At 46.9% G+C, this 26,986-nt stretch overlaps 1 protein-coding gene across 1 annotated transcript in view; it reads left to right on the forward strand.

Annotated features, from left to right (window-relative positions):
- Positions 1–21,273, forward strand: part of LOC120929487 (retinol dehydrogenase 7-like) — a 64,647-nt gene extending 43,374 nt beyond the window's left edge. Inside the window, exons 4-5 of the mRNA XM_040340963.1 lie at positions 18,658–18,821; positions 20,011–21,273. Of these exons, the coding sequence (XP_040196897.1) occupies positions 18,658–18,821; positions 20,011–20,231 (385 nt within the window). The 3' untranslated portion in view covers positions 20,232–21,273. The remainder of the gene's footprint in view (positions 1–18,657; positions 18,822–20,010) is intronic.
- The last annotated feature ends 5,713 nt before the right edge of the window (positions 21,274–26,986 follow it).

Genomic DNA, 26,986 nt, shown 5'->3' on the forward strand with positions numbered 1-26,986 from the left:
GATTCATGAACGTACGCTTGCCTGTCGCAGTAAAGATACACCGTTTCCGTCAGAGGTACGCCGCGTAAAGATAAAGCTGCCACCTAGGTGGCGTAGCCAATGTTAAGTATGGCTGTCGTTCCCGCGTCGAAATTTGAAAATTTGACGTTGTTTGCGTAAGTCGTCCGTGAATGGGGCTAGACGTAATTTACGTTCACGTCGAAACCAATACGTCCTTGCGGCGTACTTTGGAGCAATGCACACTGGGATATGTACACGGACGGCGCATGCGCCGTTCGTAAAAAAATATTCAATCACATCGGGTCACCAATCATTAACATAAAACACGCCCCCCTCATCCTCATTTGAATTAGGCGCGCTTACGCCGGCCCCATTTACGCTACGCCGCCGTAAGTTAGGAGGCAAGGGCTTTGTGAATACAGCACTTGCCTCTCTAACTTACGGCGGCGTATCGTAAATACAATATGCTACGCCGCCGTAAAAATGCGCGGATCTACGTGAATCCAGCCCTCTGTATTTTTTGCTTTCTGTATACAGGAAAACTTTTAGCACTGAACCATCTAATTCTATGAATTAAAGGGGTACTAAAGGTTTGATTTAATAAAAAAACATGTCATACTTACCTCCACTGTGCAGCTAATTTTGCACAGAGTGGCCCCAATCCTCATCTTCTGGGGTCCCTCGGCAGCTGTCTCAGCTCCTCCCCGCATCAGCTAACCCCCCTGGGAAGCGCTTTCCCAAGGGGGTTACCTTGTGGGCGCGCTCCCGAGTCCTGTATTTGACATCCATAGCCGCCAACTACAGGAATCAGCCCCGCCCCCGACCCTCTTGTCATTGCAATTGATTGACAGCAGCACGAGCCAATGGCTGCTAGCAATCTATGCAATGAAGAGCCGAGAAGCCCGGGCTGAGAAGCCAGCACATTTTTCGACGCAGGACTTTCAGGGGCTCAGGTAAGTAAACGGGGGGGGGGCTAGGGGGCCTGTAAGCATCGGATGTTTTTTCACCTTAATGCATAGGATGCATTAAGGTGAAAAAACGGGAAGCTTTACAACCCAATTGTGGTGTCATTAAAACCAGATAAGGATACTCTAGGTTGCACCTCTGAGCCCATATCCTTACTCTGACTTAGAAGTATGGGTTTAGGTTGCAAAAAAATAAAAAATTACCTAGGTCAGTGATGGTGAACCTGTGGCATGCGTGCAACAGCTAGCACGCAGAGCCCTCTCTGTGGGCATGCCAGAAAGAAGAGCAAACCCTGACTGCGCACACTGACTGGCCATCCATACAAGCTGTATCTCGTCCACACCGGATTTTTGACTGATGTGTGTAGGCAAGACTGATGAAAGTCAGCTTTATCGGATATCCGACGAAAAAATCCATTGGATTAGATTCCATCAGATATCCGATCATGCGTACAGGGCTTAAAGGATCACTAAAGGAAAACAATTTTTTTGCTAAAATGACTGTTTACAGGGTATAGAGACATAAAAGTTAACTGATTCCTTTTAACCACTTAAGCCCCGGACCAATATGCAGCTTAATACCCAGAGGTGTTTTTACAATTTGGCACTGCGCTGCTTTAACTGGTAATTGCGCGGTCATGCAATATTGTACCAAAACGAAATTTGCGTCCTTTTCTTCCCACAAATAGAGATTTCTTTTAATGGTATTTGATTGCCTCTGCGATTTTTATTTTTTGCGATATAAAACGGAAAAAGACCATAAATTTTGAAAAAAAATGATTTTTCTTATAACAAAAAGTAAAAAATATCGAATAAACTAAATTTTAGTGAAACATTTAGGCCAAAATGCATTCAGCCACATGTCTTTAGTAAAAAAAAATTTACACAGCTTTTATTTTATGACTGCCTATCTCATTTCTTGAGGTGCTAAAATGGCAGGGCAGTACAAAACCCCCCCCCAAATGACCCCATTTTGGAAAGTAGACACCCCAAGGAAACTGCTGAGAGGCATGTTGAGTCCATTGAATATTTTTTTTTTGTCCCAAGTGATTGAATAATGACGAAAAAAAATAAATGTTTACAAAAAGTTGTCACTAAATGATATATTGCTCACACATGCCATGGTTATATGTGGAATTGCACCCCAAAATACATTCTGCTGCTTCTCCTGAGTACGGGGATACCACATGATTGGGACTTTTTGGGAGCCTAGCCGCGTATGGGGCCCCAAAAATCAAGCACCGCCTTCAGCATTTCTAAGGGCACAAATTTTTGATTTCACTCCTCACTACCTATCAAGGTTTCGAAAGCCATAAAATGCCAAAATAGCACAAAACCCCCCCAAATGACCCCATTTTGGAAAGTAGACACCCCAAGCTATTTGCTGAGAGGCATGTCGAGTCCATGGAATATTTAATTTTGACACAAGTTGCGGGAATATGACAAAATTATTTTTTTTTGCACAAAGTTGTAACTAAATGATATATTGCTCACACATGCCATGGTTATATGTGGAATTGCACCCCAAAATACATTCTGCTGCTTCTCCTGAGTACGGGGATACCACATGTGTGGGACTTTTTGGGAGCCTAGTCGCGTACGGGACCCCGAAAACCAAGCACCACCTTCAAGATTTCTAAGGTCATACATTTTTGATTTCACTCCTCACTACCTATCACTACCTTTCACAGTTTTGAAGGCCATAAAATGCCAAGATGGCACACAACCCCCCCAAATGACCCCATTTTGGAAAGAAGACATCCCAAGCTATTTGCTGAGAGGCATATTGAGTCCATGGAATATTTTTTATTTTTTTTGCCCCAAGTGATTGAATAATGACCAAAAAAAAATAATAATAATACATTTTGCAAAACGTTGTCACTAAATGATAAATTGCTCAAACATGCCATGGGCATATGTGGAATTACACCCCAAAATACATTCTGCTGCTTCTCCTGAGTACAGGGATACCACATGTGTGGGACTTTTTGGGAGCCTAGCCGCGTACAGGGCCCCGAAAACCAAGCACCACCTTCAAGATTTCTAAGGGCATACATTTTTGATTTCACTCCTCACTACCTATCACAATTTTGAAGGCCATAAAATGCCAAGATGGCACACAACCCCCCCAAATGACCCCATTTTGGAAAGTAGATACCCCAAGCTATTTGCTGAGAGGCATGTTAAGTCCATGGAATATTTAATTTGTTTGCCCCAAGTGATTGAATAATGACCAAACATTTTTTTTTACAAAACATTGTCACTAAATGATAAATTGCTCAAACATGCCATGGGCATATGTGGAATTACACCCCAAAATACATTCTGCTGCTTCTCCTGAGTACGGAGATACCACATGTGTGGGGACTTTTTGGGAGCCTAGCCACGTACGGGCCCCCGAAAACCAATCACCGCCTTCAAGATTTGTGAGTGAAATCAAAGATTTATGTCCTTAGAAATCTTGAAGGTGGTGATTGGTTTTCGGGGTCCCGTACGCGGCTAGGCTCCCAAAAAGTCCCACACATGTGGTATCCCCATACTCAGGAGAAGCAGCAGAATGTATTTTAGGGTGTAATTCCACATATGCCCATGGCATGTGTGAGAAATATATCATTTAGTGACAACGTTTTGTAAAAAAAAAAATATTTTATTTTTTTGGTCATTATTCAATCACTTGGGGCCAAAAAAAAATATATTCCATGGACTCAACATGCCTCTCAGCAAATAGCTTGGGGTGTCTTCTTTCCAAAATGGGGTCATTTGGGGGGGTTGTGTGCCATCTTGGCATTTTATGGCCTTCAAAACTATGATAGGTAGTGAGGAGTGAAATCAAAATTGTATGCCATTAGAAATCTTGAAGGCGGTGATTGGTTTTCGGGGCCCCGTACGCGGCTAGGCTCACAAAAAGTCCCACACATGTTGTATCCCCGTACTCAGGAGAAGCAGTAGAATTTATTTTGGGGTGCAATTCCACATATAACCATGGCATGTGTGAGCAATATATCATTTAGTGACAACTTTGTGCAAAAAAAAATCAGTTTGTCATATTCTCGCAACTTGTGTCAAAATATAAAATATTCCATGGACTCGACATGCCTCTCAGCAAATAGCTTGGGGTGTCTACTTTCCAAAATGGGGTAATTTGTTTTTTTTTGGTGCTATTTTGTCATTTTATGGCCTTCGAAACTGTGATAGGTAGTGAGGAGTGAAATCAAAAATCTACACCCTTAGAAAGCCTGAAGGCGGTGATTGGATTTTGGGGTCCCGTACGCGCAGGGCCGATCCTGGGCGGGTGCGAGGGGTGCCCTGCACCCAGGCGCCACAGAGGGCGGGGCGCTGAGCGGCCGAGGAGTCAGACTCAGACTGCTCCGCTCCCTCCTCCTCTCCTTGAGTCACACACAGTGCTGAGAGTCGGCAGCTGCTAGGGCGTCGGGAGGGCACTGAAGGGGGGGGGAGGGGTGACTGTCTGTGACGAAAAGTTATGCCGCCCCTGCTCTCATCTAGTTTATCACGCTGTCCCACCTTTTGCTGCCGTTTACCGTGGCGGAATCAGGCTCGCACTTGCGCCCTGGCATTCCGCCAGTGTGGGGGGTCCCCACACCTCCCCTGTACCTCTGAGCCGGTGATCTGCCGTGCTGGTTCCAGGAGATTTCCGTCGGGAAGTTTGCGCCTGCGCAGTCAGTGAAGGAACTTCCCCCATAGTGGAACATTGAGGACAAGTCACCGGCTGGCATCCAACTATACAGGGGAGGGGGCGGGAGGAGCCGATCGGCCGTTCTGCGATGTCTGCGGGATGTCCCTCAGTACAGTTCACTTCCTGAGTGTCAGAGTCAGTGTGTACAATGGAGAGGGGAGGAGCCTCTGACCCGAGCAGACACCAAATTCAGTGCACAAGTTTGTCCCAATGCTTGTACACTACAGAGTCTTGCCGATAGATGCTTGGGTCAGAGGCTCCTCCCCTCTCCATTGTATACACTGAGACTCAGGAAGTGAACTATGCTGGCTGGAGGGACATCCCAGAGCTGCCGATCGAACCCACCCGCCCCCCTTCCCTGTATAGCTGGAGATGCCAGCCATCACAAAGGAAAGAATGTAAGGAATGTGAAGGGCTGCTGCTGTTACACTGGCTTCCCACCTGTGGCACTGCCCCCCACCTGTGGCACTGCCCCCCACCTGTGACACTGGCCCCCCCACCTGTGACACTGGCCCCCCACCTGTGACACTGCCCCCCCACCTGTGACACTGGCCCCCCACCTGTGACACTGCCCCCCCACCTGTGACACCTCCCCCTTGGCACAATACCCCCTATCATACTGCCCCCCTCCTGTTACACTGCCCCTCCATCATTCTGGCCCCTCATCAACTGCTCCCTTCTGTCATATTTACCCCCACCTGTCACACTACCCCGTCATAATGCCCCCTCTTGTTACACAGCCCCCCTCCTTTCACAGTGATCCCTCATTACACTGCCCTTCTGTCATACTTCCAGGTATCCTTTTCCTGTCACCCTGCCCCCCTCTTGTCACAATATCCCCCTGTCAAACTGCCTCCATCATACTGCTCCTTCTCATCACACTGCCCCCATCACACTGCTCCTTTTCATCACACTGCCCCTCATCATACTGCTCCTTCTCATCACACTGCCCCCATCATACTGCCCCCCATCATACTGTTCGTTCTCGTCACACTGCCTCCATCACACTGCTCCTTCTCGTCACACTGCCCCCCATCATACTGCCCCCCATCATACTGTTCGTTCTCGTCACATTGCCTCCATCACACTGCTCCTTCTCTTCACACTGCCCCCATCATACTGCCCCCCATCATACTGTTCGTTCTCATCACACTGCCTCCATCATACTGCTCCTTCTTATCACACTGCTCCCCATCATACTGCTCCTTCTCGTCACTCTGCCCCCATCATACTGCTCCTTCTCGTCACTCTGCCCCCATCATACTGCTCCTTCTCATCACACTGCCCCCCTATCATACTGCTCCTTCTCATCACACTGCCCCCCTATCATACTGCTCCTTCTCATCACACTGCTCCCATCATACTGCTCCTTCTCATCACACTGCCCCCCATCACACTGCTCCTTCTCATCACACTGCCCCCCATCATACTGCTCCTTCTCATCACACTGCCCCCCATCATACTGCTCCTTCTCATCATACTGCTTCCCATCACACTGCTCCTTCTAATCACACTGCTCCCATCATACTGCTCCTTCTCATCACACTGCCCCTCATCACACTGCTCCTTCTCATCACACTGCCCCCCATCATACTGCTTCTTCTCGTCACACTGCCCCCCATCACACTGTTTCTTCTCATCACACTGCCCCCCATCATACTGCTCCTTCTCGTCACACTGCCCCCCATCACACTGCTCCTTCTCATCACACTGCCCCCCATCATACTGCTCCTTCTCATCATACTGCTTCCCATCACACTGCTCCTTCTCATCACACTGCTCCCATCATACTGCTCCTTCTCATCACACTGCCCCTCATCACACTGCTCCTTCTCATCACACTGCTCCCATCATACTGCTCCTTCTCATCACACTGCCCCCCATTACACTGCTCCTTCTCATCACACTGCCCACCATCATACTGCTCCTTCTCGTCACACTGCCCCCCATCATACTGCTCCTTCTCGTCACACTGCCCCCCATCATACTCCTTCTCGTCACACTGCCCCCCATCATACTGCTGCTTCTCATCACACTGCCCCCCATCATACTGCTCCTTCTCATCACACTGCCCCCCATCATACTGTTCCTTCTCATCACACTGCCCCCATCATACTGCTCCTTCTCATCATACTGCTCCTTCTCATCACACTGCCCCCCATCACACTGCTCCTTCTCATAACACTGCCCCCCATCATACTGCTACTTCTCCTCACACTGCCTCCATCACACTGCCCCCCATCATACTGCTTCTTCTCATCACACTGCCCCCCATCATACTGCTCCTTCTTATCACACTGCCCCCCATCATACTGCTCCTTCTCACCACACTGCCCCCCATCATACTGCTCCTTCTTATCACACTGCCCCCCCATCATACTGCTCCCTCTCATCACACTGCTCCCCATCATACTGCTCCTTCTCATCACACTACCCCCATCATACTGCTCCTTCTCACCACACTGCCCCCCATCATACTGCTCCTTCTCATCACACTGCCTCCATCACACCGCTCCCCATCATACTGCTCCTTCTCATCACACTGCCCCCATCATATTGCTCCTTCTCATCACACTGCCCCCATCATACTGCTCCTTCTCATCATACTGCTCCTTCTCATCATACTGCTCCTTCTCATCACACTGCTCCTTCTCATCACACTACCCCCCATCACACTGCTCCTTCTCATCACACTGCCCCCCATCATACTGCTCCTTCTCATCACACTGCCCCCCATCATACTGCTCCTTCTCATCACACTGCCCCCCATCACACTGCTCCTTCTCATCACACTGCCCCCCATCATACTGCTCCTTCTCATCACACTGCCCCCCATCACACTGCTTCTTCTCATCACACTGCCCCCCATCATACTGCTCCTTCTCATCACACTGCCCCCCATCATATTGCTCCTTCTCATCACACTGCCCCCCATCATACTGCTCCTTCTCATCACACTGCCCCCCATCATACTGCTCCTTCTCATCATACTGCTCCTTCTCATCATACTGCTCCTTCTCATCACACTGCTCCTTCTCATCACACTACCCCCCATCACACTGCTCCTTCTCATCACACTGCCCCCATCATATTGCTCCTTCTCATCACACTGCCCCCATCATACTGCTCCTTCTCATCATACTGCTCCTTCTCATCATACTGCTCCTTCTCATCACACTGCTCCTTCTCATCACACTACCCCCCATCACACTGCTCCTTCTCATCACACTGCCCCCCATCATACTGCTCCTTCTCATCACACTGCCCCCCATCATACTGCTCCTTCTCATCACACTGCCCCCCATCACACTGCTCCTTCTCATCACACTGCCCCCCATCATACTGCTCCTTCTCATCACACTGCCCCCCATCACACTGCTCCTTCTCATCACACTGCCCCCCATCATACTGCTCCTTCTCATCACACTGCCCCCCATCATATTGCTCCTTCTCATCACACTGCCCCCCATCATACTGCTCCTTCTCATCACACTGCCCCCCATCATACTGCTCCTTCTCATCATACTGCTCCTTCTCATCATACTGCTCCTTCTCATCACACTGCTCCTTCTCATCACACTACCCCCCATCACACTGCTCCTTCTCATCACACTGCCCCCCATCACACTGCCCCCCATCATATTGCTCCTTCTCATCACACTGCCCCCCATCATACTGCTCCTTCTCATCACACTGCCCGCCATCACACTGCTCCTTCTCATCACACTGCCCCCCATCATACTGCTCCTTCTCATCACACTGCCCCCCATCACACTGCTCCTTCTCATCACACTGCCCCCCATCATACTGCTCCTTCTCATCACACTGCCCCCCATCATATTGCTCCTTCTCATCACACTGCCCCCCATCATACTGCTCCTTCTCATCACACTGCCCCCCATCATACTGCTCCTTCTCATCACACTGCCCCTCATCATACTGCTCCTTCTCATCACACTTCCTCCATCATACTGCTCCTTCTCATCTCACTGCCTCCATAGTACTGCTCCTTCAACACTACACATATGAAATTATATTTTTTTTCTCCACACAAATAGAGCTTTCTTTTGGTGGCATTTGATCACCACAGATTTTTTTGCTAAACAAATGAAAAAAGAATGTTTTAAAAAAGAAGTTTCTTCGTTTCTATTATAACATTTTGCAAATAAGTAATTTTTTTCCTTCACTGATGTAACTGCACTAATGGGCACTGATAGGTGGCATTGATGAGTACTGATGGGGTGATTGAACACAGGGCAGCTGTGATTTGTCCTTTACTGTGATCTGTGAACTCTGCTGACTCTGATGTAAGAGGGGCACTGAGAACCTTGATTGTAAGACGGAAATTTTGGGGACTTTGATGTAAAGGGGAATTTCATTGTGGAAGGGAGGGTGTGTTGGGAGGACAGTGGGGAGCTTTCTGAAATGCCCTGCGGCGCTGTAACAAAGTCCCGCCTCCTAGATCGGGCTCCTGTAATAGTAGGCACACTGATCCAATGCTGTGAAATTGAATCAGTGTGACGTGTATCATAGGAGCCCGTGAGTTTGAATCCAAGCTCCGTGACAGCAGGAGATTTCTGCTCTGTGTGATCAATCTAAGGACACTGGTAGGCTGCAATTGGTGGGCACTGGTATACTAGTAGGCTACAATCGGTGGGCATTGGTAGGTTGCAATTGGTGGACACTGACGAGGCTGAAATTGGTGGGTACTGATATAGCTGCAATTGATGGGAACTGGTAAGGCTGCATTTGGTGGGCACTAGTAGGCTGCATTTGATGGGCATATAATGGCAAGGGAGGGGGAAGGGGAAACAAGGTACCAATTGCAGACAAGCTGCCAAATAATGGTAGCCTCTATATATAAAGGGTCTTCCCAGATCATGGGATCTTACCGTAGCCAAACAATATAGGCAAAGAAGGGGCTTGCCCCCAGGAGACCTCAAAGAGGGAGGTGTCCCAAGAGCAAAAAAAGGGGGCTACTGTAGGTAAAAAAGACAGGTTATGCTAGTAAACCAGATTTTATATATAAATATTTTTAATTATGTAGAAAAAGATCGCTTAACAAATAATCAATAGATTGGCAGCAAAAATTGCAAATGCAAGTAGATGGAACAGGCAACTGATCCAATTAAGGATGAGCAGCAATTGCGAGTAAAAATTACTATGGTAATAGTACATAGTAATAGTAATTTTTACTCGCAATTGCTGCTCATCCTTAATTGGATCAGTTGCCTGTTCCATCTACTTGCATTTGCAATTTTTGCTGCCAATCTATTGATTATTTGTTAAGCGATCTTTTTCTACATAATTAAAAATATTTATATATAAAATCTGGTTTACTAGCATAACCTGTCTTTTGCCTGCATTTGATGGGCACTGATGAGGCTGCATTGATCTCTTGTATCACTTCTGCAGTCTCTGACCATTCCTTGTATCATGTCTGCAGTCTCTGACCGTCTCCTGTAGTATGTCTGGGGGCTCTTTCTAACAGAGGCCCTCTCTGTGTCCATTAGAGAGACCCCCCCCTCTAGGTCCCATTAGAGTAGTCTGCTTCTCTTCCTGTATTTTGTTTATTGTTAAGGGATGGTGGGAGGATCCCAGGCTAACAAAGACTACTTAGAGGAGCATCTCTGTGAGTCGTTGCCATAGAAACATTTGTAAAGGAGGGGAGTTGGCAAGATGACCACGCCCATGTGGGGGCGCCAGAAATATTTCTGCACCCAGGCGCCTGTGACCCTAGGATCGGCCCTGCGTACGCGGCTAGGCTCCCAAAAAATCTCACACATGTGGTATCCCCGTACTCAGGAGAAGCAGCAGAATGTATTTTGGGGTGTAATTCCACATATGCCCATGGCATGTTTGAGCAATTTATCATTAAGTGACAACTTTGAGCAAAGAAAAAAAATATATATATTTTTCCCGCAACTTGGGTCAAAATATAAAATATTCCATGGACTCGAGATGCCTCTCAGCAAATAGCTTGGGGTATCTACTTTCCAAAATGGGGTCACTTGGGGTGGTTTTGAATTGTCCTGGCATTTTATGCACAACATTTAGAAGCTTATGTCGCACATCACCCACCCTTCTAACCACTTGAAGAAAAAGCCCTTTCTGACACTGTTTGTTTACATAAAAACATATTTTTTTTTGCAAGAAAGTTAAGTTGAACCCCCAAACATTATATATTTTTTTAAAGCAAAGGCCCTACAGATTAAAATGGTGGGTGTTGCAATTTTTTTTCCCACACAGTATTTGCGCAGCGTTTTTTCAAACGCATTTTTTTGGGAAAAAAATACACTTTTTTTTATTTTAAAGCACTAAAACACACTGGCCCAGATTCAGGTAGATTTGCCCATTACTTACACATGAGCTGCTCAGCTGAATTACTCTGCGCTGGAGCAATTTTGCCAAATTGCCACCTGATTCAGGAATCGTTTGTTCATTTAATTTGCTCCTGTTTAAGGCAAAGCTGAGGGCGCAAGGCCGCGCAAGTCAAAGTGGGTGTGCCCCTATGTAAATGAGGATTTTTCAGCTCAGCAGAGGTTTGCGCCGGGCGCGCGCATGCGCAGTTAGAGCGCTGCCGTCTGCGCATGCGTCAAACTGCGCCTAGCATACTTTCAGGGCAAATCATGCTCAGCTGCTTGCACTGAGCAAATAAATAGGAGCAGACTTGCGCAGGTTCTTTGCTGAATTTCATTCTGCTTTTTCCTACCCCCCTGAGCAAGGAAATTCAGCCCATTTTCAAGACATGGCACCTCCCAAAGGGACCAAAAAAAGGAAGGCCAACTTTGTGGCTGCGGAGATGGACATCCTAATTGCTGCACTCCAGCAGCATAAAGAAGTCCTATATGGTGCCCAGCGGGCAAACACCACCATTGCCCAAAGGAGGGCTATCTATGAAGCCATAGCCTTGGACATCAATGCCCTGGGTAATGAAGAGCGTACCTGGGATGACATCCAGAAGAAACTAAACGATATGAGGCGCAGGGTCCGGGATAAACTGGCTCTTATCAGGAAACATACCGGTGGCACGGGAGGTGGGCCGCGATGTATGATCCGGCTCAATCAGGAGGAGCAGCTTATAGCCCAAACGTTCGTGCAGGAGCAGGTGGAGGGACTTGAAGGGTACGACTCCACTGTTGGGAACTTGGGGACTGGTAAGTTATTTTTCTTTCATATCTGCTGTGCATCATGGGAGGGGGTAGAAGTGAACATATTTGTGGGTAGAAGTGAAGATGGAACTATTATTTTTCTTTCATATCTGCTGTGCATCATGGGAGGGGGTAGAAGTGAACATGTGAGAAGTGTGTTGCACCAGCAAAATATTTCGTTTTGGTGTCATCCACAGGTGGTGATGAGGAAGATGAAGCTGGGCCGTCTTCGGCTGCGGGTCGACCCAGCCCATCCATACCAGAGCCAGGGGTCCAGTCAGGCCCCATGGACATTCTGTCTATGCTGGTCCAGGAGGAGATCATACCGGGGACAAGTATGGAGGAGGAAGTGGTTTTGGAGGAGGATTCCTTTTTCCTCATCCAGGAGGACTCTGGCTCCCTCCAGGAGGATACCACCATCCCTGGGCAACCCATCGCACGTCATCCCCCTCCAGGGCAAGCCCCTCCATTGGGGACCCCTCCCCTTCTCCCTCTGTCCGTGGCCGAGCCTCTCCTCCCAGGAAGGCTCTGTCCAAAACGAGGCATATACCCTCCAGCCTCCGTGACGGTCTGCTGGAGGAGCAGGCCCTGCAGACCCGCCATATAGGGGCCATGGTGGGAGAGGTGCGTCGTCTGGCGGACAGCATGGCATCCACCTCCACCTCTGTGCAGCATGCCCTCACCCTGCATGCGGACCGGGACAAACATGTCTCACAGAGCCTGGGGGAAATTAGTGGCAACTCGAAGGCCATAGTCACCTGCTTGGTGGCTCTGGAGACCACACCAGCTTTATTAAGCAGGATGACAGCTGCGGTGGAGGCCAATACCACTGCTGTGCAGGCCAACACCACTGCAGTGCGGGAGGAGGCGAGAGTTACCCGCCGGCATCAGCGGGATACCACCACCCGCCAAATGAGGATGTTGGCCCAGACCAACACCATCCTCGCCCGCCTGGCCAACGCCATGGAGGGCATGCAGCCACCACCTGCAAGGAGTGTGGAAGTAGGGGTTGATGCTCCTCCCCCCCCCAATCCCCACCCCATGCCTCCTCCGCACCACGGAGATTGAGGAGCCAGAGCCGGGGCACCCTTGGCCCAAAGAAAAAAACCAAAAAATAATCTAATTTCAAAATTTATTTTATGCACAGAATATGATTTTGTATTTTTTATTTTATATGCTCAGGATATGAGTTTCTATTTTTTTTATATGCTCAGGATATGAGTTTCTATTTTTTTTATATGCTCAGGATATGAGCTTTTATATTTATTTGTAGTCCCTACACACGGTGAGGAGTGTATACTACAGTGTGACTGGTGTGTGAATGGGGGGGGTGGCACTCCTGCTGAAAAAGGGGTGTCACCCTCTGCCATGTGAAAGGTGTATGAATGGACAGCAACATAATTGGAGCCTTGACGTGGCGTTGCTGCTCCCTAATACCATGGGGTATTGTTGGGTCTAATCCAATTTGGGGTGCATGTGTCGGGTGTGTGCTAGGGACTACAGTGGTGTGCATACATGCATTATACTTGTGACAAGATCAGGGTGTGTTTAATGTGCAAAGAGACGTTCCACAAGACCATTCCGGATTGCTCTTCCCTCAGAAGATCCGGTAGTGTTTCTTGGGGGGGGGGGGGGTTGCGTGGTTCGGGGGTAAGGTCATTGCGTAGCTCAATGTGCATGCCCCTTCTCTCAGCAAAATTGTGGAGAATACTACATGCCCCGACGATTTGGCACACAAAGTTGGGTGAATACAATAGGGTCCCCCCTGATTTATCCAGACATCTGAATCGAGATTTAAGGATGCCAAATGTGCGCTCCACCACCGCACGGGTACGTGCATGGGCTTCGTTATATCTTTCCTCTCCTGGTGTTTGAGGGTTACGAAATGGGGTCATCATGTGAGGTCCCAGGGCATATGCAGAGTCACCTGGAAGGGAAAAGACAGGAGGATGTTAGTCGTGCATGTGCCCCTTGTGATGTGTGCATCATGGGGGGGGGGGGGCAGTCATACTTGACACCCATGTCACTCACCAATCAGCCAGCTGTCTCCATACATGTTCTGGTCAAACTCGGTTGGGATGGGGCTGTGTCGGTAAATAAAACTGTCATGGCTTGACCCTGGGTGTTTGGCACGGACATGCCATATGAGGCCATGTGCATCCACAATCATCTGCACATTTATCGAATGCCAATGTTTCCTGTTGCAGTAGATATGCTCGAGGAGCCGGGGGGGCATAGTGCCACATGGGTACAATCTATTGCACCCACAGTGCGTGGAAATCTGGCTAATAAATAAAAATCACTGATTGCCTTCTGCCGCAGGTCAGCCGTGGTTGGTTTGATAAATTGTGTGCCCATTCGTCTGAGTATTGCAGGGATCACTTGGTGCACACACCTGCTCATGCTGGATTGGGACATCCCCGCCACCACTCCACCTGTGCGCTGAAATGAGCCACTTGCCAAAAAATGAAGGGTTGCCACTACCTTCACCAGTGGCTGCACTGCCTGTCCCCGATGGGTCGGGCTGCTGATGTCATCCTGCAGGATTGTTACCAACTCAAGGATGACTTCAGGGCTAAAGCGAAACATGCGATACACCTCATTATCACTTATCTGAAAAAGGTTGTAGCGCCCTCTGTAAATCCTCTCCCGTGCCCTCCTACGAGTCGGCTCAGTCAATATAATATCAAGAACCATAGCTGCCCCTGGCATGTTGGTGCACAGATGTGAGGTCCCGAAAATGTGGGTGCTCTGCTTGTTCAGCTCGTCTGTCTAGGTGCTGCTGAAGTTGCGCGCTCCTTCAGATGACATTTGGCCATCTTTTGCTAACTTGCCCCTGCTTTTAGCAGGAGCAAGTTTGCCCGGGGAAAAAAGCTTGCGCGCTTCCAGCGCAAGATGCGCATCACACGCGCATGTTTCTGAATCATCGGCAGTACCTCATTTGCATATTCGCTGAGGGAATTCCATGAAGGCGCAACTTACACCCCGCGCAAAATTGCGCGAAAATTGCGCAGGAGCAGCTAGGCTGCGTGCGCGGGAAAATGGCCGCATTTCAGGCTTAACTGGTTTACAGAATCAGCCGCAAATTTGCATGGGAGCAAATCAGTACTTGCGCGGCGCAAATCACACTTGCTCCCGCGCAAGTGCTTCTTGAATCTGGGCCACTATATTGCCCAAATTATTGATGAAATAAAAATGATGATCTTAGGCCGAGTACATGGATACCAAACACGACATACTTTAAAATTGCGCACAAACGCGCAGTGGCGACAAACTACATACATTTTTAAAAGCCTTTAAAAGCCTTTACAGGTTACCACATTAGATTTACAGAGGAGGTCTACTGCTAAAATGACTGCCCTCGATCTGCCCTTCGCAGTGATACCTCACAGTGCCTGCCGCCGAGAAGTGTTTTTAGCACGACAGCATCGCGCTGATTCTCGGCGACAGGGTGCCGACATCTCGCACTCACTGGAATAGTAAAAGCACATTCCAGCGAGCGCGTCATAGAAGCGACGGGGATCCGACTTGGATTCCCGCCAATTCTACACGTGTGCAGCGTTTGGTATGAATCCTGAGGGGGAACTCCCCGCCGGATTTTAAATAAAAATCCGGCATGGGTTCCCCCCTCAGGAGCATACCAGGCCCTTAGGTCTGGTATGGGTTGTAAGGAGACCCCCCTATGCCGAAAAAACAGTAAAAAACATAAATAAAAACTCACATTGAGCAGTCTTGTGGCGGTTACATATCCTACGAGCGCCGCGCTCGTTTACCGTCCGTCAGGTGCTGCTGCCAGTGCTCAAAGTCCCGACGCGTGTTCGTCACATCACGTGACTTCATCCCCTGATGAAGTCACGTGATGTGACGAACACGCGTCGGGACTTTGACTGTTGCTGCTCAACATCAGAACGGGATCGGGTACGCCTGGCCTTAGCAGGGACCTCAACTTCGTCGTGAGAGCTATCTGACATGGAGCCGCTGTGGTAAACGGGTTCATATTCTGAGCCATATTCTGACAGATGCGTGACCTCCTCCTCTTCACTATCTGTCAAGCTCATGAACAAGTAGGCCTCGTCATCAGTGTATGTTCTCTTTGCCATTTTGGCCTCTAAATTTAGTCGTACACTGGTGATGATTCACAGGTAAAAAAAACACCTGATCTGTAGAAAAGCAAATGTAGAAAACGCTTCAAAAAAACTGTTAGCGATCGCAGGGATCAGGCCTGTCTCTGCGAACGCTGCAGTTATGTGTCTTGTGTTTTGTAAGTGACAGTGATCGATCGATACTGCACTTGGGTGGGTTGGGCTGGGCTGGGCAGAGGGGGAAAACGCAGGTGCTAGCGGGTATCTGGGCTGATTCCGCTAACAATGCGTTTTTGGGTACCCTAAACTGCTGGGTACGCTAGTATAGATCTGATCAGATCAGGTATCGATCCGTTCAGATACTATACCACTAAGGGGGGTGTATGCTTTGCGCGTGGGTGTAAGCGTTACTGGCACTAACCTAACGCTGCCTGGGGCGACGCAGACCCTGACTGACGCTAAAATTTTATTTATATCACCCGCCGGGTGATCAGGGGGTTAAACCTTTATTGGGTTATATACGGCGGGTGCCCTGATGCTATAAACAGCAAACTAACCAACCAGCGTCAACCGTAACACTTATACGGTGATCACTGGTGAAAGGGTTAACTAGGGGGCAATCAGGGGGTTAAAACCTTTATTAGGTAATATATAGGGGTACCTGACGCTTTCTAAAAACCTGGCGGCGAACCTAAAATAACTAATTAACTAACTGGCTAACCCGCGTCACCAGTGACACTTATACAGTGATCACTGGTGAAAGGGTTAACTCTAGGGGCAATCAGGGGTTAAAACCTTTATTTATGGGGGTACCTAACGCTATAGAAACCTGGCGGCGAACCTCAAAAAAAACTAGCTACCTAGCGGCAACAGTGACACTAATACAGCGATCAGAAAACCGATCGCTTAGTGACACTGGCAATAGGGGTTGAAAGGGTTAACTAGGGCGGTGATCAAGGGGTTAAACCTTTATTAGGGGGGGCAGGGGGCTACCCTGGACCTAAAGGGGCCTAAAGCTAACTGCCCTAACACTTTTTTCTGTCACACTGACACTAAATGCAGTGATCAGAAAATAAATGATCACTGCAATCAGTGACACTGTGACAGGGGGGTGATCGGGGGGGGGGGGGGGTTATGTACCTATGTGTTCTGTGTCAGTGTAACGTTGGTGCAACTCACAGTACAGACGTCTTCTCTCCTCTGGATCTGGACTGAAAAGACCGCCAGAGGAGAGAAAACGTCACTTCCTCCCTGTCTGTGTTTACAGTTACACAGGCAGGGCGGGCTGGAGGAAGCTGATTCGTGGGGAGCGATCGCGAGGGGGTGGCTGGAAACCAATAGCCGCCCCCTCATCCCGGATCGCCCGCACACCGTTCCCGGCTGTCGCATGTACCGGAGGGGGTCCCGATCTGACCCCCGACCACGGGAAAGGCGAGGACGTACATGTACGCCCATTTGCCTGTACGTGCCATTCTGTGAACGTACATATACATGCGGCGGTCGGGAAGTGGTTAAAAATGATTAAAAATAGATTAAATTCTATCATATAATGTGCCTGTAGTTTCACTTTCGTTTTTAAACTGGTTTCATGTTTATGCGAAGTAAAGAGACACACAGAACAAAAACAAACAAATCCAGGGCAGTGTTTTGTTTTTAAAATGAATGTGATTGGTTCTGTTAAGTTTTAGACACACAGTAATGACAGCTTAGACCACCGTGAAAATCTCCCAGTATGATGGTTATAAGGAAACAGGCAACCAGGAAGTGTGGAGATCACAGCAGAATTACAGCTACTTCAAAGCAAAAACGAGCAATGAGGACATGAAACCAGGACTGCAGTAAGGTAAAGGAAGCTATTTAGCTAAAAAAAAAAATCCTTTAGTGACCCTTTAAAGGAGTTGTAAAGGAAAATGTTTTTTCACCTTAATGCAATCTATGCATTAAGGTGAAAAAACGTCAGTGTATATCGCCCCAAAGCCCCCGTTTTGCTTATCTGACCCGTCGAAAGTCCTGCGCTCGGTTCCAAGATCCTCTTTGCTGCTCAGCCTGGCCGCTGATTGGCTAGAACGGATGGATTGAGAGCAGCGCAGCCATTGGCTGGCGCTGCTGTCAATCACATCCAGTGACTCACCACCATGCAAGCTCTCTCGCATGAATGTGGTGAGTTCTTGCGGGGAGGAGCAGAGACAGCCGCCGAGGGACCCCAGAAGACGTGGATCGGGCCACTCCGTGCAAAACGAACTGCACAGTGGAGGTAAGTATAACATGTTTGTTATTTTAAAGAAAAATAATGTTTTCCTTTACTAACCCTTTAAGTCTTCGTTTTACAATCCCCTCTGTTGCATTGAATGATGTGCCCCAGTGTATGTGTTTTTTTTTTTTTAAATAAGCCACTGTATACCTTTTTCATATCGCCGCTCGGCACTTTGAAAAGAAATAGGTTGGTTTTGTGTTGCAGTTTGGGCACTCTGGCTCAAAAAGGTTCGCCATCACTGACCTAGGTGGATGCAACATCAGTCTGATGCTGCATCTGTATCCCGCCAGCTCTAAAATGGAGAACTGAGCAATCAAACACGCTGACTGCTCAGGCTGCATAGACTTGACTTGTCTTGAGCTGGTGACTGTCAGTTTAAAAAAATATATATTGAATAAGAAAAAACAGATATTATTTCTGTCACATAATACGCAATACCATTTATAAATAAGTATTGGTGGTTTAGTCATATATACTCTTATTATTTGTTTCTGGTTGCTTAAATCTGCAGAAGGGAGCTTCGTGCTTTTGGGGTCAAAGTTTGCATAATAGAACCTGGAGCTTATAGGACACCAATAATTGAGAAAGATCCTCATATTAAAAACATGCAGAAGCTATGGAATGATCTCCCTGAAAACATCAAAGAATTGTTTGGAGAACAGTATTACCAACAACGTGAGTGACACCTCTACTAAAAATGAAAGTTAAAGTATTAAGCAAGTCATACAGTACATTATACAATTTCCTTTCCTTTAGCCACAGTTTGAAGGAGTGAACATTTCACAATTCCCCCATCAACACAGTCAGTGTTGATGGAGTTATCCCCCAAAGCTGCCATCAGAATACAATGATCACCACTGTCAGCTATCACACGAAAATAACACGACAGACTGGTTGTACTCAAGTTAATCAATGGATCAGGAACCAGCTGAAACCATCTGAATTTTGATTTGTCTATGGCGAGCCTTAAAAGCAAGAAAAGTATTATATTAGATTCAGGGGCGGACTGACAACTCATGGGGCCCCCTGGCAATAGGAGATTATGGGACCCCTGGGCAATGTGAGATTATGGGGCACCTGGGCAATGGGAGATTATGGGCCCCCAGGGCAATGGGAGATTATGGGGCCACACAGTATACACACATACAGTATACATACACAGAATAGACACACAATATACACACACTGAAAAGGTACTGGAGAGGCGGGGCAGCTATAATCTTGGTATTTTTTTTTTTTTAAACACCGATTTTTACATACTGTCCCTGGTTTTACTGAGGCTGGCAACCCTAATGGGGCCCCCTAGTGGCATGATGCCCTCGGGCAGTGCCCAAGTGCCCGAATGGTCAGTCCACCCCTGATTAGATTAGTTTTATTTTCTTCAGGATTTGGGGGTGACAACATCATGCATTTTACTGTGTCTATGAAAGAACAGCTTTGTCAGCCAGTCATTTGGACTACAAACACCCCCCCCCCCCCCGGCCCCCTAATAACATATGCAGACAGTGTTCTGTAGCTCATACAGAGAACTGGAAAGGTAATAAATGTGGTTTAGGATTTCAGTTTAGTGCACAGGAAATGCACTAAAAATGTATGGCAGGATCAAGGGATATTTTTCTGTACTTGCAAAAAGGATACTAAAGAAACTGCTAGGGAGCAGGAACTTTGAGACCTTGTATACACGGGCAAGAATCTTGTCAGGAAAAAAACGTATTTTTTCCTGACGAGATTCTTGGCAAGAATCTCTTGCTGCCCGAGTGTACACACACTCCTTTCAAAAGAAGTAAGCCAAATTTGTGCTTGGTTTCTGTACTTGAATAGAGTCAATAAAGAAAGTTTTGTGTATGTTTTTTTTTTCATACAGATGTCAAGGTTTTAATGTTACTGCTCAACACGTCCAACCCCAAGATCCACCATGTGCCAGACTGTATGGAGCATGCACTGACCGCAGTTCACCCCTGGACAAGATACTCACCTGGCTGGGACATGAAGTTCTACTACCTCCCTTTATCCTATCTCCCTACTGCCATCTCTGATTACATACTGTGTCGCTCTTCACCCACACCGGCTCAAAAACGGGAGTGATTGCATCAATTATTTTTTTTGTTGGAACAATAAACTTTAATATAAAATATCTAAAAAATAAAATACTTAATGTACTGTGACACAGCGCATGTATACACTACATTACAATACAGTGCCAATCACACAATAAATACATTCACCCTGCGGTATGAGACCTAACGCGTTGTGCGGAGCAGAGTTCCCCGAACCATTACATCATGCATTATGCTGCTTGCCCCCAAAAAGCATTGACAAGACACACAACTTGCAGCGCAATGTGTGACGTGTAATGCCCGAGTTGAACTCCTGCCCCACACGCCCTATATGGCACTGCAATTAAAACAAGTCATGCAACAGTCTCAACATTTCAAATACAATTCAAGAAGCAACGGGTGTGATTTGGGGGGGAGGGGGGGGAAGAAGGATGAGTGAGGGAAAATAGTTCACAAGCCTGAAGGATTATTGAAAGGACAAAGACACACAAGGGAGAGTGGGGAAAGGGGAAATCTTCAGACATCCTCTTCCTTCTTGATGTCCATCAGATTATAGTCTCTGAGAAGACTATTATCCAGTCTTCGACAGTCTTCAATGGACGTCTTCTCCTGCTGAGGGATGAGGCGCTTTTTGGTGCACCATAAAGCATCCTTAAAGCAATCACCTGCCAGGCACCTGCCATCCTTAAAGAAATCACCTGCCAGGCACCATCAATGTCCCCTTGAGAAAATGTCCTACAGAATAGTCCATTCAGTACACCAAAGTGTGTGATGGCTGTCTGTGACACAAAGACCTTGAGCTCTGGTTCCAAGGCCCTCAACAGGTTCTGAGCAAAGAGACACTCCCAGAAAACATGTAGAGCAGTTTCCACCTGGATGATGCAAAAAAGGGCAGTGCCCGTATCTGCTCAGATTTCTGGCATGCATACCCTGTAAATGTCCTGAGTGGCAACCCCCCTTGAGTGATTGCATCAGTATTCTCAATGAACTAAACATATACATATTGGGCCAGATTCACAAAAGAGATACGACGGCGTATCTCCTGATACACCATCGTATCTCTGAGAGTATCTATGCGCCTGATTCATAGAATCAGTTACGCATAGATAGCCCTAAGATCCGACAGGTGTAATTGACTTACACCGTCGGATCTTAGGATGCAATACTTCGGCCGCCGCTGGGTGGAGTTGGCGTCGTTTTCCAGTGTCGGGTATGCAAATTAGCTTTTACGGCAATCCACGAAGGTACGCGCGTTCGTTACGTCGTCGCTAGTTGGTTTTTCCCATCGCAAAGTTAGGCCTGCTTTTTCATGGCTTAACTTTAGACGAGCCATGTTAAAGTATGGCCGTCGTTCCCGCGTCGAATTTCAATATTTTTTTTTTTTGCGTAAGTCGTCCGGGAATACGAAAGTACGTTACGCACGTCGCCATTCAAAACATTACGTCGGGCGACGTCATTTCGCGCAAAGCACGGCGGGAAATTTCAAAACGGATCATGCGCAGTACGTTCGGCGCGGGAACGTGCCTAATTTAAATGGTCCCCGCCCCATTTGAATTAGGCGGGCTTGCGCCGGACATCTTTACGTTACTCCGCCACAAGTTTACACTCAAGTGCTTTGTGAATCAAGCACTTACGAGGAAAACTTGCGGTGGTGTAATGTAAAGACGATACGTTACGCCGCCGCGGATCTTTAGGAATCTGGCCCATTGCTACTGGTTACAAGACCATTGCACAGACCTTTATTATAGGGGGAAAATGTGTATGTAATATGAGGGCGCCAACCCAGATAAAAATGTAATCGAGTGCAGCTGCCCCTTTAAGTGTAAACAACGCTAAAGAACAAACATAATCTAAAAGGTAGGCGCTACTCCTTTAAGGTCAGTGACGTAAACGCCAAACAAATATGAATACAATTAAGAATAAATAACACATGTCTACATGAATCATTAGTTAAATAGCAAAATACACAATAATCAAATGATAATAAAGTGTATAGATGTCTTCCCGACCACCGTGCCTTTAAGTGACAATGGAAAATTAATTCTTCCTTTATCCAAGCAAAGTGCTTCACCACGCGTGGTAAAATTACTCACCAGATATTTGCGACTATTAAAGGCCTGCCCAGCCTTAATAATAAAACAAGGTGAGGATATTGAATTGATAAAGTATCACCATGAGCTTCAATGCAAGTTCCCTGTCATAAATGACAAAAGCCACAATCCCAACAACATAATACTTTCATAGTGTAGTAGAAGTTATATGCACTCACATTTAGTGGTGCCTAAAGAGCACCAAGACAAACAGCTCTTAGCCAGTGAACAGGGCCGGATTAACAAGGGGGCTGATGGAGCTGCAGCTCCAGGCCCCTTTCTCAAAGATAGGCCCATTTGCCCCAAAAAAAGAAAAAAAAAGAAGATTGACTTCGGGGGTTGTAGCTCGACGACCAGAGGTCGCAGAAACCCCACATTTAGGGGGTAGGCAGTTAAAGACCTGCCCCACAACTGGTCAAAATATGGGACGGCTATCATTTATGGTTCCGGAGATACGGGCCTGCTTTCACAGCCTGTCAGAAGCTACATTCAGAGCGGCCAATATAAATACAAGCTGACACACTGCAGCAAACTGATAGGATCACAGGGCTTATAATAATTATTTGTATATTACTCATGGTAATTAACCCCTTGCCACCCAGGCCAATTCTGACACTTCTCTACTACATGTAAAAATCATCATTTGTTTTTTGCTAGAAAATTACTCTATGGTGGTCTTTGCACTTTTTATGTTGCAGGGTACAGAGCTGCACGATTCTGGCTAAAATAAGAATAATTTTTAGAGACTGTTCTTTTGCACTTTTAGTGCCTCCATTTCACGTTTTTTTCAGTTATCACGGGTGTTTTATATCATTACAATCACTGTTCAGTGTTTATTTTTCACGGTTTACTTATGGTTTAATATTATCATATATGGATTGTAATTTTGGTTATATTTAGTCAAATATGCACATATATTTGTTAGCGCTGTTTTATTTTGCTGACACCCCACAGGGAGTGTGATCAATTTATTCTTTTCTGTTCACTGATTTATTTAAACAGCAGCTAGGCATCATTCATTCCTCCACAGGCGCAACGTTGGGCGGCTATTAGGGTGCTAACTATAGATCACCCATTTCTCCTAAAATGAGAATTGCATTTTTTTGCTTAGAAGATAGATCACGATTCTCTCACGATTCTTGCGGCATAACATCATCTTTCACATTAAAACAAAAAATAAATAAAAAATGGGCTAACTTTACTGTTTTGTTTTTATGGTTTTTGTTATTCATTAAAGTGGGCAAATGCAGTGTGACATAAAATATTGCAGCAATTTCCATTGTATTCCCTAGAGTCTCTGCTAAAATATATATAATGTTTGGCGGTTCCAAGTAATTTTCTAGCAAATAATATTGCTTTTTAACTTAAGAAACAAGTGTTGGACTTTAAGTGGTTACATTTTCTGCATTTACACACAGAAGTTTGATCTAAGAAGGAAGTTAGTTACAATGTTTCATTTTGTTTACAAACTTGGCAGACTACCCAGATTTTTTCTTTACACACAGTTAGTTACAATGGGCCAGATTCACAAAGCACTTGCGATGAAAACTACGCCCGCGGCCTCCGGTGCAAGGCGGGCCAATTCAAATGGGCGTGTGCCATTTAAATTAGGCGCGCTCCCGCGCCGGACCTACTGCTCATGCTCCGTTTCCTAACTCCCGCCGTGCTTTGCGCGCCGTGACGTAATTTTTTCGAACGGCAACGCGCGTAGCGTACTTCCGTATTCCCGGACGTGTTATGCAAACGACGGTAAATTTTAAATTTCGACGCGGGAACGACGGCCATACTTTAGACAGCAATACGTTTGCTGACTAAAGTTAGGGCACCTAAAACGACGACTAACTTTGCGACGGGAAACTAGACTAGCAGCGACGTAGCGAACGCGAAAATCCGTCGGGGATCCGCCGTAACTCCTAATTTGCATACCCGACGCTGGTTTATGACGCGAACTCCCCCCAGCGGCGGCCGCGGTACTGCATCCTAAGATCCGACAGTGTAAAACTACCTGTAGGATCTTAGGGATATCTATGCGTAACTGATTCTATGAATCAGTTGCATAGATAGAAACAGGGATACAACGGCGTATCAGGAGATACACCGTCGTATCCCTTTTGTGAATCTGGCACAGATATTTTCTTTTGATAGCTGAAAGTCTTTCCACTTGTTATATGAAAGAATCGGCAAACTCTGCATTGGAGATCGTCAGGGGGGTTGAATCGAGATCACGATTTTTTTTAACGATTAATTGTGCAGCTCTAGCACCGTATTTGCGCAGCATTTTTTCAAAGTTAAAATAATGGAAAAAAACTGTTTCATTCATTAAAAAAAAACACTAGTTAGTGAAGTTAGCAGGATTTTTTTTGGTATCCTAAACGATGCTTTAAATTTTTTTTAGGTTATATGTTTAGAGTTACAGAGGAGGTCTAGTACTAGAATTATTGTTCTCGCTCTAACGATCGTGGCATATGTAACCTGTGTGTATCTGGCTCTGATACTACCAGTGCCTACCCAGCCACTGACTAGTATCTCTCCCCAGCCTGTCCCCACACACCCTCTCACCTGCTGACCTGTGGATAGGGGAATCACTCCTGCAGTGTTATTGTGTTCTGCCAGTGAGTGCAATGATCAGTGTTGCCAACTATAGCTGGCAGCACTGATTGTTTTGGGAAAAACCTAACAGGCTGGTTGTACTTAAGTCGATTAATAGATTGACTTGTGTAAAACCAGCTAGCCCATTCATAGATCGACTGTGGCTGGTCTCTGCATAATTGGCGTAATTTCAATCCATGTATGACCCGCTTAACCACTACGCAGTCCCAAAATATCCTTCCACTCCTGTACATAGTGCTCACTGTCATACTCTCCACATTCCTCTCCTGTACATAGTGCCCACTGTCATACTCTCCACACTCCTCTCCTATACAGAGCGCCCACTGTCATACCCTTCACACTCCTCTCCTGTACCCACAAAAACAGTGCCTGCTGTCATACACTTCTCTCCTGTACATAGTGCCCACTGTCGCACCCTCCACACTCCTCTCCTGTACATACTGCTCACTGTCATACCCTCCACACTCCTCTCCTATACATAGTGCCTACTGTGATACCCTCCACACTCCTCTCCTATACATAGTGCCCACTATCATACCATCCACATTCCTCTCCTGTACATACTGCCCACTGTCATACTCTCCACACTTGTCTCCTATACATAGTGCTCACTGTCATACCCTACACACTCCTCTCCTGTACATACTGCCCCATCATACCCTCCACACTTCTCTCTGGTATGTACTACACTCTGCCATACCCCCACACTCTTCCTGTATATACTGCCCATTGTCATATCCTTCACACTCCTCCCCTGTACATAGTGCCTTTTGCCGTACGCTTTGCACTCCTCTCCTGTACATAGTGCCCACTGTTAGACCCTCCACATTCCTCTCCCTCACCTGCACATACTTCCCACTTATATACCGTCCATACTCCTCCCCTATGTCGCTTACCCACAAAAACAGTTCTTTAAAATTATACTGAATATCCTCAATGTTACCAGCTCTAGAATGGACACACTTTTGTTAGTTCAACTAAAGGAAATCTCAGTTCTCATATTTGTTCTGCCCCATTATTAGTACTCATTTAATTTTGTGATTACTACTATGATGTATAGAGGAACATCGGGGATCTCAGCTACTCTAAATAATCTAAAATAAAATAAAAATAAAATCCAAATAATCTAAAAAAAGTGTCCCTGAAAATATTTTTTAAATGTTGGTAACTGTGCACTTAGGCACTGCCCAAGGGACACTGGGTCAGTAGGCTCTGGCAATTCAGAGAGAATTCATTCATAAAAAATAAAAAAAATAGCGTGGGGGTCCCCCAAATTCCATTACCAGGCCCTTCAGGTCTGGAATGGATATTAAGGGGAACCCCACCATCAATTTAAAAAAAAATGGCGTGGAGTTTCCCTAAAAAAAATCACACCAGACCCCTTATCCAAGCACGTTAACCTGGCCGGCCGCAGAAAAGAGGGGGGGACAGAGTGCGGCCCCCCCTCTCCTGAACCGTACCAGGCCACATGCCCTCAACATGGGGAGGATGTCCCCATGTTGATGGGGACAAGGGCCTCATCCCCACAACCCTTGCCCGGTGGTTGTGGGGGTCTGCGGGCGGGGGGCTTATCAGAATCTGGAAGACCCCTTTAACAAAGGGGACCCCCAGATCCTGGCCCCCCCCTATGTGAATTGGTAATGGGGTATATTGTACCCCTACCATTTCACGAAGGAAGTGTAAATAGTTGGAAAAACACACACACACACACACTGTAGAAAAAAGTCCTTTATTAATAAAAAAAATTAAAAAAATCCACTCGTTCCCTGCTTCCTGCTCCAACGTTGTCTGTATCCAGCGACAGGTGCGGGTGATCACCGGTCCAGCGATGAGAAGATCCATCCATCCAGAGCACAGCATCGCCGATCTCCTCTCACCGCTGGACACAGCCCAGCGAATGATGCGGCTGAAGCTGTGACATTTCTTATATAGGGGAGGTGGGCCACCCATCACGTGACCCCGTACCCTGGGGTATTGCAGAGTAGTGTGGGGTATTGCAGAGTATTGTGGGGTATTGCACAGTATGGGTATTGTGTATTGCACAGTATGGGGCAGGGATGGCTGAGCAGGGATGGATGGCTGG

The sequence above is a fragment of the Rana temporaria genome, chromosome 2, assembly GCF_905171775.1.
Source record: "Rana temporaria chromosome 2, aRanTem1.1, whole genome shotgun sequence".
In the NCBI taxonomy this organism is placed as follows: domain Eukaryota; kingdom Metazoa; phylum Chordata; class Amphibia; order Anura; family Ranidae; genus Rana; species Rana temporaria.